Genomic DNA, 17,152 nt, shown 5'->3' on the forward strand with positions numbered 1-17,152 from the left:
ATTCCTTTCCCGACCTCCTTTCTACATCTTGGTGAAGCACCACTCGGTCCGGATGAATCATTGGTAGTGTTCTTAGTTCATTCGACACTTGGACTTGCTTCCGCATTCTCTTGCTCGACGGGTTTGCCTTTTGTTTCGAAGATTTCATACATCCCTCCATCTGTTTAGCCATGTTAGGGCTTCGTGAGGGCTTTGAGATGATCTTCATTTTCATCGGATTGTCACAAGTTCACACCATCAATGCAAGTCAGTGATATACTTTCTAATGAATTACTCGGTTCGTGTTGTGCGAAGACATGGTTTTTGTTGTTTTTAATTATTCATTGGTGCTTGTGTGATGTATATGGTTCAAGGTTGTTAGGGTTTACATTTTTTAAAAACATGTTAAGAGTCATTGACGAGAGTCCAAAACATGTAAAACCACTTACCCGATCATATCTAGAACACCTGCTCTTGGACATAGCGAGATTGTGCCCCAGATTTACATTAATGGTTTGCTCAAATAGATAGTTGGATGTAATCCATCACACGTATTATGGCTTGATTAATTTTGTAACTAATTAGGTAGTTGGACCTATTTTAATTTAAATTCCTTCTGTTGAAAAAAAAATTCTGAATTTATAATTTCTAAATATAAAAAATATAAAAAACAAATTAGAAAAATGTGTAGATTTTAAAGTGAATAATGTTGTGACGTGTATATGGAATGGAGCCACCAAACGCGGCTTTTGTTTTTATTTATTGTCCTTTTGCTAACACCCTGTAATAATAATCTTACAAAGAAAAAAAAAAACCATTTTCCCTTTTTCCTTTACTAGTTTCACCTGTCATTGTATTCTTCGTATACTTATAGTGTTTACATTTCAGCATTATAATACTCCACATTTTAAATTCAGTAAAAAGTATAAAGCAGGAGGTGCAAGGTGCAGTTGTTTCAGAAAACTTTCAATGAATCAACACAACAAACCCTTTAGTGGGATTAAAAAAGATATACATGGAAGATTGCAATGTTATAAACAAGATTGGGTTGGTGCTCTATGTTCTGGAGCTAGGTACTTACTTATATTAAGTTACATTGTGGTACAACAAGTGTATAGTATAATAATTTGAGTGTTTATTTTAGATCTTGTGCTAATATATTTTAATTTTTAAGGATATTGGCTCCAACAGCATATATCTTCTTTGCTTCTGCTCTGCCAGTAATTGCATTTGGTGAGCAGCTGAATAGGGACACAGGTAGTAACAACTCTATCATTATGTTTTTCATTTTCATTAAAATTAAATCAGTATGTTAAAAAAGTTTCTTGCTTTATTTGATATGATCTTCCATTGTGTGGTTTGGTCTGGATTCAAATTTGTGGAAATCTGAATGTTAATTATTGTTATTATTTTTTTTTTTTTTTGTTGGTGGGTAGATGGAACTTTAAGTTCGGTCGAAACGCTTACTTCTACTGCGATTTGTGGAATTATACATGCGATTTTCGGTGGGCAGCCTCTTTTAATATTAGGAGTTGCTGAACCTACTGTGATTATGTACAATTACTTGTATGGTTTTGCTAAAGGAAGGCCAGAATTAGGGAAAGAATTGTTTCTAGCATGGGTTGGATGGTATGCACACTTTACATTCAATATAATATTTATTTAATTTAATATACAAATTTATAATATTGATAAGGATTTTTCTAACTACAGCCCTTAGAGCTGTCGTTAATGTGCATTAGTATGTTGTACAAAGCTGTTAATGCTGACTTTTACGTGGTGTTTATTAAAAAGTACATTTTTTTTTGTTGCACTTTAACAGCACTCGGTGTTGTCGTTAGAAAAATCCTATTTATGAATATTGAGTTTTTATAATAACATCTTTATTTACTAAACTATCTTTGTACTAGGGTCTGTTTCTGGACTGCGATAATGCTGTGTGTTCTTGCTGTACTAAACGCTTGCACACTCATCACACGATTTACAAGGGTTGCAGGGGAGCTTTTTGGCATGCTTATTTCAGTGCTTTTTATGCAAGAGGCAGTTCGGGTACTCATATGCAAATTGTTTATCATGTTTTTTTTTTCTTTTCCATTTTTCTTTCATTTTACTAATTGAATTGTGTTTGAAACTTAGGGAGTAATTAGTGAATTTCGTGTTCCAAAAGGAGAAAACAATACAGCAGAGCAGTACCAGTTTCAGTGGCTATATACGAACGGGCTACTCGCAGTTATCTTCTCTTTTGGTGTACTTATTACTTCTATGAAGAGTCGAGGTGCTAGGTCTTGGCGTTATGGTACAGGGTGGTTACGAAGTTTTATAGCGGATTATGGGGTCCCACTTATGGTGTTGGTTTGGACAGCGTTATCTTACGCCAAGCCATCCGAACTTCCTCATGATGTCCCTAGGAGACTTTTTTGTCCTCTACCTTGGGAGGCTGGTTCGTTATCCCATTGGACAGTCATCAAGGTATAAAACTGTTCTGTAAATAACATTGCGAAAGACACATTTTGAGTTACACATGGCAATTTCAACCCATTTAATACTGAATGGGTTGATTTGGGTCCTCCACAATCATATTTAATGAAATAATTAATTTTTTGTAATCATATACCATACTGTTGTATTTAAAATATAGGCATTTTGGATAAAAAGTGTTTTTCGCCAACACAAACTGACTCAAACAATACCAGAAGTACCCATTTGGACCAACCTGCCCATTTCCTACAACTGTGCATAAGCTTCCGCATATTAAATTGTATTTCGTGAACATTTTGATTGGATAATGATATAAAACTGAACTGTAATCTGACTACAGGATATGGTAAAGGTTCCAGCACTTCACGTTTTTAGTGCCGTAATACCAGCTATGATGATAGCAGCCTTGTACTTTTTTGATCATAGTGTAGCTGCACAAATGGCACAACAGAAGGAATTCAACCTTAAAAATCCGTCTGCTTATCATTATGATGTGTTTTTGCTTGGCCTCATGGTAGGTTGTTAAAATTTACATTCCATTTACAAATATTTCCGTTATTCTTTTTTTTTTTTGTTAATATCGTATCTCCTCATTTCACCTTTGTTAATTCAGACTTTGATGTGTGGTTTAATTGGCGTCCCACCTTCAAACGGCGTTCTCCCACAATCACCTATGCACACAAGGAGTCTTTCGGTTCTCAAGAGACAGGTTACACACGCATAATAAAGTTGCTATCTTCTGTTGACATATTTAAATATATAAATTTAATTAATTTAAAGTTGGTTCTTATTTTTATTTTTAAACGATAGATGATGCGAAAGAAGATGGTTAAGTGTGCCAAGGAAGGCATAAAGCTAGAAGCAAGCAACTCAGAAATCTTTTGCAGGATGCATGACGTTTTCGTTGAAATGGAACCACATTCAAATGTATGCTCTTTTTAATAACACTCAAATAATGTTATTAATCATTTTAAATTATTATTTAGTTAAGTAAATCTTTGCCTGCAGAGTGTTGTTGATAAGGAGTTGGAGAACTTAAAAGAAGTTGTAATGAATGGTGATGACGGTGGAGATACAAAGGGAAAATTTGACCCCGAAAAGCATATCGAGGCTTACTTGCCTGTTCGAGTCAACGAGCAACGTGTTACTAATCTGCTGCAATCAATTATGGTAGGATTTGCAGTTTTCGCTATTCCTGCTATTAGAATGATACCAACCTCAGTTCTATGGGGATACTTTGCTTACATGTCGATCGATAGTCTTCCCGGCAATCAATTTTGGGAGCGATTGTTGCTATTTTTCATCCCTGCTGGTCGACGTTTCAAGTAAGACAATCTTATACTGTTGATAATTAAATCAATAGGATTTCGCTAACGAGTTAACACACTTAGAACACTTGTACTAGTAGGTAACCACCACCATAAAGTTAATAACCAACCGCTACAAGTGTTTTAAGTGTGATAACGACAACCCTTAGGGTTGTCATTAGCAAAATCCTTATTAATAATATGATCGAGTTCATCTGAATTTACGTTATTATGGTTTGTTTTGGGGACAGAGTGTTGGAATCACTTCATGCTTCATACGTGGAATCGGTACCGTTCAAATATATAACGATGTTTACTGCGTTTCAACTGGTGTATTTCTTGATTTGTTATGGAATTACATGGATTCCAACGGGCGGGATTTTGTTTCCGCTGCCATTTTTCTTGCTCATACCGATTAGAGAACATTTTCTTCCGAAAGTGTTTCCACCTGAACATCTTCAGGAACTTGATGCATCTGAGTACGAAGAATTCATCGGGCGCCCCGTTCAAAGCATGAGTCTTTCACGGGTACGTTATTTTAGAGTTGATTTAATTTTACTACATTTAGTGTTGCAGAAAACTCAGAATTACTCGTCGAGTTCTCGGTTTTTGCAACCCGGGATTATTCGGTCAAACTTGGTCAAAACTCGGAATTACTCGGAAATCTGGCAACAAATCGGAATTACTCGGAAAATCGGTCAAAAGTATTTCAATATCAGTCAAAGTCAAACTTGGTCAAACTTGGTCAAACTCGGCCAAAACTCGGAATTATTTGGAAGATCAGTCTATATTCGGCAACAAATCGGAATTATTCGGAAAATCGGTCAAAATTATGTCAAAATCAGTCAAAGTCAAATTTGGTCAAACTCTGTCAAAACTCGGAATTGCTCGGAAAATCAGTCAAAATTCGGCAAAATATAGGATTTACTCGGGGAAATCGGTCAAAACTATGTCAAAATCAGTCAAAGTCGAACTTGGTCAAACTCTTCCAAAACTAGGAATTACTCAGAAGATCAGTCAAAATTCCGTAAAAATTGGAATTACTCGAAAAATCAGTCAAAAGTCTGTCAACATCAAAGTCAAACTTGGTCAACATCGGAGTACTCTCCGAGTTGCCGAGTACTCCCTAAAAAGTCCCAACCGAGTACCGCCCGAGTAGCAATAACCTGGTACAATATTATATTTTTGCCTGAGATTTAAAAGTATGGATGGATGTTGAAATGTGTATGAACAGAGGGAAGGATCTGAAGACGAAATCATGGTGAATGATTTTGAAATTGATTCAGCAGAGTTACTCGATGAAATGACAACCCGCAGAGGCGAGCTCAAGTTACGAAGCTTCAACGATCGACAGTTTCATGCTAATGCTGAGATACTCGATGAAATGACAACTCGAAGAGGCGAGTTGAAGCTAAGATCGAGCTTCAATGATCGGTTTCGTGTTAGTGCAGATGAAATGATGACCCGTAGAGGCGAGTTGAAGTTAAGATCGAGCTTCAATGATAGACTACTACATGTTAGTAACTTTCAATTGTCATACGAAACTACATATAAGGGTGCAAAATTGGGCGGGTCGGGCTGGTAGCTTTAATTGGATCAAAATTGCCACCTATATATAGCTACAATAATAACTAACACAAGTGCAACTTTTGTTACAGGTTAAGCCACGAAATGATTCACCAGCGTAAACAAGAGAAAAGTTGCAGCAAATTATTGATTCATATGTATAAATGACTATTTACAATTCGTTAGTTAATGTAAGTCGATCTGGTTGACAGAGTTGAAAAGTCGAAACCATTTTAGCATGAAGACTAGGTGAACATTTACTAATTACTAATCGAAACTAGAAAGCAAATGAACGTTGTAATGAATTTGCTATCGTTTGCAGATTTTTAATTTTTCACTTGAATTTGCTATGTTTTTAAGCTGTTGTGTTATACAAGAAAATATACACCATCTCAGCATATTACTAAAAGTGACTACTCCTAATCATAGCAAATTCTGCAATGCCTTCGTCATGTGTAGGTCTTACAACGGGTCAACATGTTCCTGGTTTGTTCAAAGAATATCACGAATTTATCAACTGAATTCAGTATGACTTCTGTGAATCAACTTTTTACCAGCAAATACTTATACGCAGAAATCGAATTAACAGTCAATTAATCTTCCAAGATATGATCATACAAATTTCATTTATCATTACCATAAACTCAAAGTTAGCTATAACATCATGATTGAACTAATACGTATTAACATCAAGGAGCAACTAGTAATCAAATAGAAACTAAGTACATGAGTAATAGGGAAGTGTTGTTTGACTCAATTATAGACATATAATCCATGAAACGGAACAGTGCAGCTTACAACAGATCAATAAGAACAACAGTACCGCCATAACCGAATTAAAACTCGGAACGATCTGGAGCGATAGTAACTAGCATTCTAGATGAAGTTTTATCAGGCGTTTCATCAACAGGATCTCCCTCATCATCACTAACTTCATCTGCAGGCATTGGCACCGATATGACATCACTAATTCCATGAATCACAATCCAATCGCTATAGAACATATCCGGAAAAGTAACTGAAATTTCGTTCACATTAAAACTACCACCAGATTTGTTAATTTTGACTTTGAATCCATTCAAATACGTGTCAAACGTAGTTCCGTCATCCACATTAATCAAATCTCTCCATGAAACTTTACACGGCAACACATGTCGATGAAACAGTGACTGATAATCAGGAAACCTACCGGAGTAATCAACCATTACTTCATCACTAGGAGCAAAAATAGTCAACGCAGGGTGACTTTGAAATCCTAGCAATTGTAAATTGAGAAATGAAGCAATTACAGAGTAGCCTCTAGAGATTAACACATTAGCTCCATCATGAAACGAGAAATTACTGTTCGCATCACCTCCAAACGACGCCGTACAGTGATCTAACCGTGCAATCGGCACCGATGAATCAGGAACGGTGAAATTTGGATCGAAAAAGGTCTCGATACCGTACACGATCAACGATCCGTCATCGAAAATCGGCGATCCAATAACTTTTACTTCGTTGATTGAGATTTCATCGGAGGATGACGGAGTAGTGACGGTGAGGAAAGTGGCGGTATCGACGGTCGGAATTTTAGTACCGAAAGGAAGAGAACGGATGCTGGAGAGAGAGAACGCCATCGGAGAGAAGTGGAGCTGAAGTAAGTTGAGAGACGGTTGGCCTTGGTCGGCGAAGGAGGAATCCGGTGGTGTGAAGATTGTAGCGGCGTTGTGGTGAGATAATAAGACGTCGGCGACGAGATTTAGGGTTAAGGACATTGCGACATAGCCGGAATTGGAGAGAGTGTCGGCGGCGTTAGCTAGTGTTTCCGACGGAAGTGCGGTGGCTTGACGGAATGTAGCTATGAAGATAACTGCTGCAAAAATCATGGTGAATTTGAAATTTGGAGCCATTGATACAGCACACAGAGAAGTTCTTTTTTTTGTTGGCAACAAATAGATGGCTTAGCCCAATTACAAAACAAGGCTGTATCAAGATCTTTATACTAACACATTAGAAGGCCCAATAGAAAAATAAATGAGGGGGCGTGACATCTAATATAACGACGTACAACAAAATCTGAAAATTAGGCATCACTGCATCTACTTCACAATTTTTATTGAATTCGTTTAGCGTTCTTCTTAGCGAGCCAAATGTTCCATAACATTGTGGGACCAACTAAGTGACTAACCATCAAAATTTTGCCGCATTAAACCACATTCCTCAAATTATTTTTTTTTGAACGGCAATTTTTTGGCATCAGTAGATCATTTATTTCAATGCCCCTCATCATATGAACGTAACACACACGTTCAGGCGGAAACCTGAACCCGATCGACGTTACCCGGGAACACATCCATTCGGGTAGCGGTCCGGGTAGAGGTCCGAAACTCCGAATCCGGTAAAACATCCCTATAAACCATTATTGGTGTTCAATTAGTTTAAGGAAAATTATGTCATCCCTAAAGATCGAACACCTCTCCCTATCTAATGACACAAAGTACATGGGGGAACCGTTAGGCTATCCCCAGTCTAGTGAAAACGGGTTAACCCATCTAATATTTCACCACCGAAATAAAGCCGATCAAATTAAACAAGCCCAATGCCAATAGTGCACCATATGGTAAACAATTTCTTCTAACCAATAGCGTATTAATTTATGCTCATATCAAAATAAGTCAAAGTCGGGGTTCCCCATAAGTCCTGACCGAGTACTCCATGAGTAGCGATTTTTGCAACCTTGCTACAATATTATATTTTTGTCTGAGTTTTTTAAGGTATGGATGTTGGAATTGTGTATGAACAGAGGGAAAGATCTGATGAAGAAATCATGGTGAATGATTTTGAAATTGATTCAGCAGAGTTACTCCATGAAATGACAACCCGCAGAGGCGAGTTCACGGTACAAAGCTTCAATGATCGACAGTTTCATTCTAATGCTGAGATACTTGATGAAATGACAACTCGAAGAGAACTGAAGGTAACATCGAGCTTCAGTGATCTGTTTCGTGTAAGCGCAGATGAAAAGATGACCCGTAGAAGTGAGTTGAAGTTAAGATCGAGTTTCAACGATAGGCTATTACATGTTAGTAACTCTCCTTTGTCATATCAAACTACATTTAAGGGTGCAAATTGGGCGGGTCAGGCTGGTTGCTTTATGGATGCTAACACAACTGCAACGTTTGTTGCAGGTTAAGCCACGAAACGATTCACCAGCGTAGACAAGATAAAATTTGCAGCAACTATTGATTCGTATGTATAAATGACTACTCACGATTATTTGGTTTAACGATCGATTTGGTAGAACAGAGTTGGAAGCCGAAACCATTTTAGCATGAACATGATAAGTGGTAAACATTTACTAATTACTAATCGAAACTAGAAAGCAAATGAACTTTGTAATGAATTTGCTATGTCGTTAGACTCGTTTTCAGTTTTCTAAATTTGCCCTTGAATCCGCTATGTTTACCGGCTGTTGTATCATACAGGAAAATATACATCATCTCACTAGTAGAGACTACTCCTAAGCAACAAAACTTCCCCTAATCCAAATCTTAATAATGTGTTAATTGTAATCATCCAGAAAGAAGCATTTGATCTTGTCTATGTGGGACCCATATAATTCTCATATAATGTCGACCGAAAACTGCAATGCCTTCGTCATGTGTAGCTCTTACAACGGGTCATCATGCTTGTTGATGTTCCTGGTTTGTTCAAACTTGTTAAGCTAGTTAACATATTAAGCTCACCTTCTAACCCAATTGTCACTAGCGATTATGAGATGATCTCCATCTCTAACGAGGTGTATATCTTCGATTAAAGCTCCCTCTTTACTCAACACTCTTGTAGGAGAAATCGAAAATTTTTGGGCACCGATGTTTAGTAGGTCTTGGAAGGATTCGGGAAGACGTATAAGTTTTCCTGCTTCGTCGTTTACTTCTGGACAACTAATCGTTATTCTAGCAATTTGATGATGCATTCGGTCCGGTGCACCAAACATAGGTAGTGGTGATGGCATGTAGCCTGTTTCATCTGCATAACATAAGAAACATTAAAGTGATAATAAATAAAAATTATTTGAAGATGATATATTCACTTCGGAAACATATTTTAAAAGGTGGCAATTCTGACCCATACTGTATTAATGGGTCGGTTAGGCTTATGTTCACATGCAATGCGTCAGATGGAAATTCTGACCCATTTGCAGTCTTGCAAAACTCGGAATTACTCGGCGAGTACTCAGTTTTTGCATCTCGGGGAGTACTCGGTGAGAACTAGGTCAAACTTGACCAATACTCGGTCTACCTCGGCCAAAACTCAGGATCACTCGGATAATTGGTCAAAACTCGGGATTACTTGGAAAATCGGTCAAGGTTGGTCAAAATCAGTCAAATTCAAACTTGGTCAAAATAGGTCAAAGTCAAACTTGGTCAAAATTGGTCAAGTCAAATTTGATCAACATCCGAATACTCCCCGAGTTACCGAGTACACCCTGAAAAACTCCCAACCAAGTACTCCCAAGTACTTACTTTTGCAACCTTGCCCATTTGACATGTAAATAGAAATGACCCGTTTCACTCCCAACCCGCCCGCCCGTCCAATTCTAGTGGCGGCATTTAGTTGCCAATGCAGTAAAAAAACACTTTCACGTACTTTGTCTCCTACTAGCAGATGACACAATCCCGAAAACCGAATTACTGAAGTCATCTGCCTTTCGCCTAACATCTTGCAAGCCACCAGACGGGACCCTCGAAATTTCAGCTGTCATGTGCGACATTCTCGGCTCACTTTTATACTTCTTAATATACGTTGCACCATCAAGCTTAGGTTTACTAACAGGTTTTTCTTTAGGAGCAGGCATATTTCGAAACAGTTCTATGATGTCATCGTGTGCCTGATGACATGCCAAATCCCGTGGGGTCCACCCGTGTACATCTGGCATGTCGATATTAGCACCATGATTAATTAAAAACTCGACGAGTTCTGTTTTCTCTTCGGATATGGCCTTGTGTAGTGCTGTAGTTCCCATACTGTTTTGAACTGTAATATTTCCGCCGTGTTTGATTATGTCTTTAAGCAAATCGATACTGTTTTGTTCGACAGCGTATGAAGCAAACTCACCCACATCGCCTGTATTTAAAGTTGCACCGTTGTCTTTAAGCAATTTAATTATAGATTCGTTTTGTCCAATAATTGCACTCCACAGAGGAACATTTCCTTCAGAATCTGCAAAAGTAGAAAACTACTAATAATGATTGCTTTGTTTTACAATGTAATGATCGGATCCGAGTCGATTATCTGGATACTCGAGCTCGACTCATTTACTAATTACTCAGTACGAGCTCGCTTGAACTCGAATAAAGTTTTAAAAATTATGTTCGAGCTCGAGGTCAGATCATTTGTTATTGTTAGAGGTTGAGTTCAAATCATGTTCGAGCTCGAGGTCAGATCATTTGTTATTGTTAGAGGTTGAGTTCAAATCATTTACTATTGTTTGAGCTCGAGTTTAGATCATTTGTTATTGTTCGAGCTCGAGCTCGAGCTCAAAGAAAAGATGTGATCATTCGATACCTTTTTTATTTGGATCTGCACCATAATCCAAGAGTAAGAGTACGCATTCTAAACTTCCTTTGGCAGCTGCAATATTCTGTTGAAACCCAAAAACAATTTAATAACAAAATCATAGGATGCAATTTCGACCCATTACCTCATGAGTGGGTCAATTTTGGCTGTGTTATATCTCCCATGGGCCAAACAGATAATCTAAACAGTGGGTCAAAGGGGTCAAAAGTCACCCAAAGTGTATTCTAGTACTTAAAATTTTAACTTACACTAATTCAATAATCAGATTATGTTTGAAAATATATAATTTTGATAATTATATCTATTACTGTAATGTAATATATATTTGGTTTGAACTAAATGCGTTACATGTCCCCCCGACTTAACGACTGACCCGCCTATTTTACCACTTGTACTGAGAAACCTCAAAAAAGGGAAAGAAATGCATACCAAAACTGTGCGCCCATTACTGTCCATCTCATTGGCATCGAGGCCACCTCGTCTAAGCAATTTATGTAACAATACATCATCACCTCTTAATACCGCAAAACATAAACTTAACGGCACATCCATCCGACCTTGAGACAACATATTTTCGGTATCTACCAATACTGCTTCCATTATTGGATCTGATCTCTCTTTCAAATGCTGCATTATACGGCCCCACGTATAAGCATCCGTAATAATGCAGAATATCTTGCAATAATCATTTCTTGCACCCAAAAAGAAGAAAATAAAAAGATTAATACCTGAAGAAGATTGCTAATTATTATTGTTCCATCTGCAACATTTGACTGTATAATGTTCCGAAATTGAGTTCGATTTAATCTTAGCAGCTGGCTCAATCGTCTTGTGCGAACAGTAAATACTTGTGGCCGGTAACAAAGTACGCCTATTTCACCACACACGTCTCCAGTCTTTAACTCTCTAACAACCTAAAAATACAAATAAATTTCTTCAATTTCAATCATAAAACTGTTTGAATATACAACATATCTCACATTTAAAAAATGACACATTTCAATCATAAAGTACCTGTTCAACGCCACTTCTTCGAGAAATTAACTCCTGTGTCAAAATTACAATCATAAAACCGTTTAAATTATACAACATACAAAAAATTATATACTTATACAGTTTATGTTCTGTGAAAAAAAATATTGTATACATCATACCACAGCACCAGAAACTAAAATGTAGAAGTCTGTTGGAGCTTCATTTTGCAATATCACATCTTCCTTAGGTGGGAAATATTCGGCTCTCATTTCCGACACCTGAAAAAGTAAAAAATAAAAATAAAAAAAATCGATAAACTCACATAATAAGTGGCTAAAAAATATACTTGATTTGGATGGTTAGTACTAGTCCGTACCAGTTGAAACAGTGTGTCGTTTGACACCCCGTTAAACAAGTATACTTGATCAACAAGGCCATAAAAAAGAAAATTCGAAATACTCGATTGAATAGCCTTCGGGAGCAGATCAATAATTTCTTGTTGCTGTAACCATTCTGAGTCAGCTCGGTACTTTAAGCATAAGTGAGCCAGCATTTGATCTTGCAACCGGGGTGGAAGATGGTTCCTTTGTGCAAACCCTGATGCAGCTTGAATGGTTTCTCTCTACAAATACAATATAAATAATCAAACCAACTTCAAAAAAATAAAAAATCAGTTAAAAAAAATAAGTTACATACAGGGGAAATGACTTACAAACTTTCGTGTTCGACCCGTTCGTTCAACGATTAAGGTTGTCATGTTTCCAATGAAATAAGCACTCAAGCCCATGTTAAAAAGCATGAAGCATGAGTCGAATACCATTTCCTTCCAATTAACAGGATGCAGATCACCATATCCAGTCGTAGTTAGTGTTGTTGTACTGAAATACACGGCTATTATATATCTTCCTGCTAGATTTTTATTATATTCATCGTTAGCAGAAAGTGCCAACCATGTACGCGATTGATCCTTGTAACGGTGCGCAATAAGATACAGAACGCACGCAGATAAATGAACGGTGAATAGCGTAACCTACAATCACATCATGAGCTTCATCAGCCAACTTGTGATTAATAAGCATCAAACTATAACATTGTATATAAGGAAGGAAAAAAAAGCTGACAAGGAAACGGGTCAAATGGGTTGAAACTGGCTCAAATTCTACTTTTAGGGGCAGTGATCCCTACACCACTTAAATTTATCCATACACCACCAAAACTGCTTTAGAGGGTTTTACAATACAACATTATAATGCATGTTAAGTGGTGTATAAATACTAGTGTACAGATCATCACCCAGTTTTAACATTTTTAGTGGATATAACCTCCTAAAAATGTAGAAGGTTTTTCCTGTTCGGGCTACCTGGGTTGGCAAGTAATCCGACCCCATACTCTGATGTACGCACTCAGTTTTAACATTTTTAGTGGATATAACCTCCTAAAAATGTAGAAGGTTTCCCTGTTCGGGCTACCCGGGTGGGCGAGTAATCCGACCCTATACTCTGATGTACGCAGCCCAGCAAGATCACTCTCTGGCTGTTTTCAACCCTTCCCTAGCCACAACTAAATATTCGTCTCAGGGGGATTCGAACCCGAGACCACTTGCAAAGAACTCAGGGCCCCAACCACTGAGCTATATAGTGATGGTTGTGGATATAACCTCCTAAAACGATTTTATTTACAAAAATGAATAATTCACGAAAAAATTTAAGTTTTAGACGAAAAGTATTTCAAGTCAATGCAATTCGACCATCTTGGCATCTAAGCACAATACATACATATACTTACAGAGAGAAGCTTTGCCAGTCGAACCCAAAAATAGCTATAGTTACGATCTTTCTCCAATCTGTTGATTAACTCTACAAATTTAGTACTTAACATCAATTTTATTGAATTTACAGTAACTATTATAAAAAAATGTTTGTAAACTATACCTTGCAAACATGTCACCAACTCTTCGAAGACGCCAAAGTCTAAGCATATTGAAGTAGCCATACGGTTGGAGTGAATCAGGCAACATTTTCCGACCAAGTTCAGAAGGAATTGTGGATATAACATCAAATATAAACCATGTTTTTAAATACCGCCAAGCAATTAATCGACGATCATCAATAAGTAGGTAACTAATCTTATCTAAGTACGCCACGAAGAAGGTTAAAACGATGTCAATTGCAAAAAACCCATTGACAACATTATCAGTAATCGCAAGAGGCCGATCGGGTGCATCCAAAAATCCAAACTCAAATGGAGAAACCCATGCTACATAAAACACAAGCACTACTAAATATCCTTGCCAAATTCTGCATTACACAAATATTAAACCTAATTAACTCAGTTTTACAAATTTAAAAATGTGTACACAATAATTACTCTACTTTTAGAAAACACATTTTCAGTCAAATAACTACAATTGTATGTATGCGGCTTATTCAGGTTATCCAGTGACCATTTTCGACCCTTTCTGAATTTGGCCACTCCAAAATATGTTTATAGTGTGATTTAAACCTGAGACCTATTACGAGGATATCAACCCTCTTTTTTGTGTGTGTGTGTGTGTGTGAGAGTGTGTGAAATTAGGGTTGACTTTAAAGACCCATACCACTATTAACATAACCTTTACATTAACACGCCATGACGCTACATATGGCGTCATATTTCACATGTAAATCTAATATTCATTCCCATGCATGCAGAGTTTGGTTAAAGAAAATCGACGTTTTAAGCTATTATATTGTTTGTTTTCAGTTTTTTTAATGTTTTGCCCGGTCGAAAAACAAAATCATGGATCCTCTACTGCATGCATAGATGATTAAAAATTAGAGGTAATTACGTAGGACGCTATATAAACCTGTAACGTCGATGTAAGGGGTTGATTGTGAAGGGGCGAAGCTTAACATGTCGAGTCGATTGAGCACCGAGGGAGGGGAGTATGCCGCTACGAATGCTGTGAACGGAAGAAAGACGTTCGTCTCTCGAAATGGAATCAATGTCACCGGAATCATCTCCGATTCCCGTACTACCACCACCTCCTCCTAATCTTCCACCACCTACCCAGGATCCTTTCAACAGTGTCATATTTTGCAATATTAATTTTTCATAAAAACCCTCCTAAATTTGTGGAGGAAAAAAGTTAAATTTTGTCTGTGTTCAGCATATATATACATAGTATCACAATGTTGTGATCATCCATTTCTATCGCATACTTTTTCTCCTTCCCTTAAACGTTTAAAAAGTTTTAGCTCTCTCCTTTATGTCTTGTCTAGTCACCATTTTAACCCTTCAACTTTCCTGCATAATATTTCATAAACATTAATCTGACATAATTCTACAAGGAAACCAAGTATTAATACGTAATTCACTACTGACCAAGTGACCATGCACTATTTAATTGACTACAATAAATACTATGGTGTAAATTACTAAATTACCCTTTTTAATATAAAAAATTCCCATGAATAGTAGCTGACCTGTTTTGTATTGATAATATTGATATTGATAAAGTCACCATTTTAACCCTTTAACTTTCCTGTATAATATTTCATAAACATTATATTTCTATATGGAAACCAAGTATTAAGTAATTCACTACTGACCATGCACTATTTAATTGACTACAATAAATACTATAATGTAAAAATTACTAAACATCCTGGAGATGGAACCGTGGACTTTCAAGCCGTGCTACCTCAGAGCTAAACTCAATAATTAACCTTCTTAACTCGTATTCTAAGCAAGACAAAGCCATGGACTCGTGGAATTGGAGCCTATCCTCTAACGGTAATTTCACTACAAAAAAGTTATCTACTTTAATTGATGAAAAAATCTTGAGTGGCTATTCGCGTACAAACTCCGAGACTCTTAAAAATTATTTGGTGCCAAACAAATTAGAGATCTTCATATGGAGGGTACTCAAAAGACGGCTCCCAGTCCGTATCGAACTTGATAAGCGAGGTATTGACTTGGATTCCGTTAGGTGCCCTATTTGTGACGATGACGTGGAATCTTTAGATCACCTTTTATTCTTCTGTCGAGTTTCAATGGATGTATGGGATAAAGTGTATAAGTGGTGGGGTTTAGATGCGGTTACTAACCTTAGTATAAGCGAAGCTTTTCGTGGGAAATGTAACCGTAATCTAAGCCATCTTGAATCGTTGGTGTGGCAAGCAATTGAATGGACGTGTGCTTCTTTTATTTGGAGAAATCGTAACCAAAAAGTGTTCACTAATTCTTGTTGGAGTGTCCCGGTTTTGATGATGGAAATTCAACTTAAGTCGTTTGAGTGGATATCGAATCGTATCAAGGATCGTAAGTTGGATTGGCTCATTTGGATTTCAGACCCATGCTCGAGTCTTGCTAGAATACGGGTTTAAGTTTGGTTGCTCTCTCAGCAGCTCTCCTGCCTGGATCTCGGCTTTCATATGCTCCTGTTTTATCTATGTTCCAGTTGGTCTTGTTCAATGTTTTCGTGTTTTCATGTATGTAGTTATCCCGCTTAGTCTGCAGTTGGTTTCATGTATGTAACGTAGTTTGCTGATATTTCGTTTCTATCCCATGTAATGGATTTTGGGCCCCCATCTTGTGCCCTTTTCGTTATAATATATTGCTTTTCGAATTTTTTTTTTTTATTACTAAAATTACTTTTTTAGAATAAATCATTAATAATATTGATAATCTTGTCACCATTGATAATATTGATAATCTTGTCACCATTTTAACCCTTCAACTTTCCTGTATAATATTTCATAAATCATTAATCTGACATAATTCTATAAGGAAACCAGGTATTAATACGTAATTTACTACTCACCATCAGGGGTGTGCATGGTAGAATAAAAAAAATCGAGAACCGAAATAGAACTGACTCAAATTAAAACCAAAATATCCGAAATTATTTGGTCCGGTGTTTGGTCCATATTTTTCCATTTTTTCGGGTATCGGTCTGGTCTTGGTCAAACCTGAAATACCCGAAGTTTTGGACCGAACCGGATGATTTGATATATATATGGTAGATTCATAAGAGAATAAATACCGTGTTCTATTTTATTTATTAATGAAATGACTCCTACATACCATATTACATACAATATATGATACTCCGTACCATATTACATTTATAATACCATATTACATTTATTTATTTATTTATTTATAAGATAACTATGTTTTATATATTAAAGTTGTTATATATTAAATACTTAGCTATGAATGCATGAATACGTTTGTCTTTGTAAACAACTAGATTACATAATGTATTGTATATTATGTCTCATTCTGTTACTCACAGTAAA

At 36.8% G+C, this 17,152-nt stretch overlaps 4 protein-coding genes across 4 annotated transcripts; 2 read left to right on the forward strand and 2 right to left on the reverse strand.

Moving 5' to 3' along the window:
- Positions 1-890: 890 nt before the first annotated feature.
- LOC139856798 (probable boron transporter 6) lies at positions 891-5,612 on the forward strand. Its single transcript, XM_071845503.1, has 12 exons — positions 891-1,052; positions 1,154-1,236; positions 1,416-1,608; positions 1,890-2,028; positions 2,116-2,448; positions 2,798-2,971; positions 3,071-3,166; positions 3,268-3,384; positions 3,466-3,782; positions 4,016-4,292; positions 4,999-5,280; positions 5,423-5,612. Exons 1-12 carry the CDS (start codon positions 949-951, stop codon positions 5,450-5,452), a joined length of 2,145 nt encoding a protein of 714 aa, XP_071701604.1. The 5' UTR covers positions 891-948; the 3' UTR covers positions 5,453-5,612.
- Positions 5,613-6,166: 554 nt separating this feature from the next.
- Positions 6,167-7,222, reverse strand: LOC139859171 (putative fasciclin-like arabinogalactan protein 20). Its single transcript, XM_071847969.1, has one exon. It carries the CDS (start codon positions 7,220-7,222, stop codon positions 6,167-6,169), a length of 1,056 nt encoding a protein of 351 aa, XP_071704070.1.
- A 1,832-nt stretch (positions 7,223-9,054) lies between these two features.
- Positions 9,055-14,939, reverse strand: LOC139859172 (potassium channel AKT1-like). The gene is made up of 12 exons (XM_071847970.1): positions 14,713-14,939; positions 13,799-14,164; positions 13,653-13,710; positions 12,580-12,897; positions 12,244-12,489; positions 12,047-12,145; positions 11,907-11,939; positions 11,621-11,806; positions 11,322-11,519; positions 10,881-10,956; positions 9,963-10,535; positions 9,055-9,341 (listed from the first exon to the last, which is right to left on the reverse strand). Exons 1-12 carry the CDS (start codon positions 14,937-14,939, stop codon positions 9,055-9,057), a joined length of 2,667 nt encoding a protein of 888 aa, XP_071704071.1.
- A 668-nt stretch (positions 14,940-15,607) lies between these two features.
- Positions 15,608-16,234, forward strand: LOC139859173 (uncharacterized). Its single transcript, XM_071847971.1, has one exon. It carries the CDS (start codon positions 15,608-15,610, stop codon positions 16,232-16,234), a length of 627 nt encoding a protein of 208 aa, XP_071704072.1.
- Positions 16,235-17,152: the final 918 nt, after the last annotated feature.

The sequence above is a fragment of the Rutidosis leptorrhynchoides genome, chromosome 7 (assembly GCF_046630445.1).
Source record: "Rutidosis leptorrhynchoides isolate AG116_Rl617_1_P2 chromosome 7, CSIRO_AGI_Rlap_v1, whole genome shotgun sequence".
Taxonomy (NCBI): domain Eukaryota; kingdom Viridiplantae; phylum Streptophyta; class Magnoliopsida; order Asterales; family Asteraceae; genus Rutidosis; species Rutidosis leptorrhynchoides.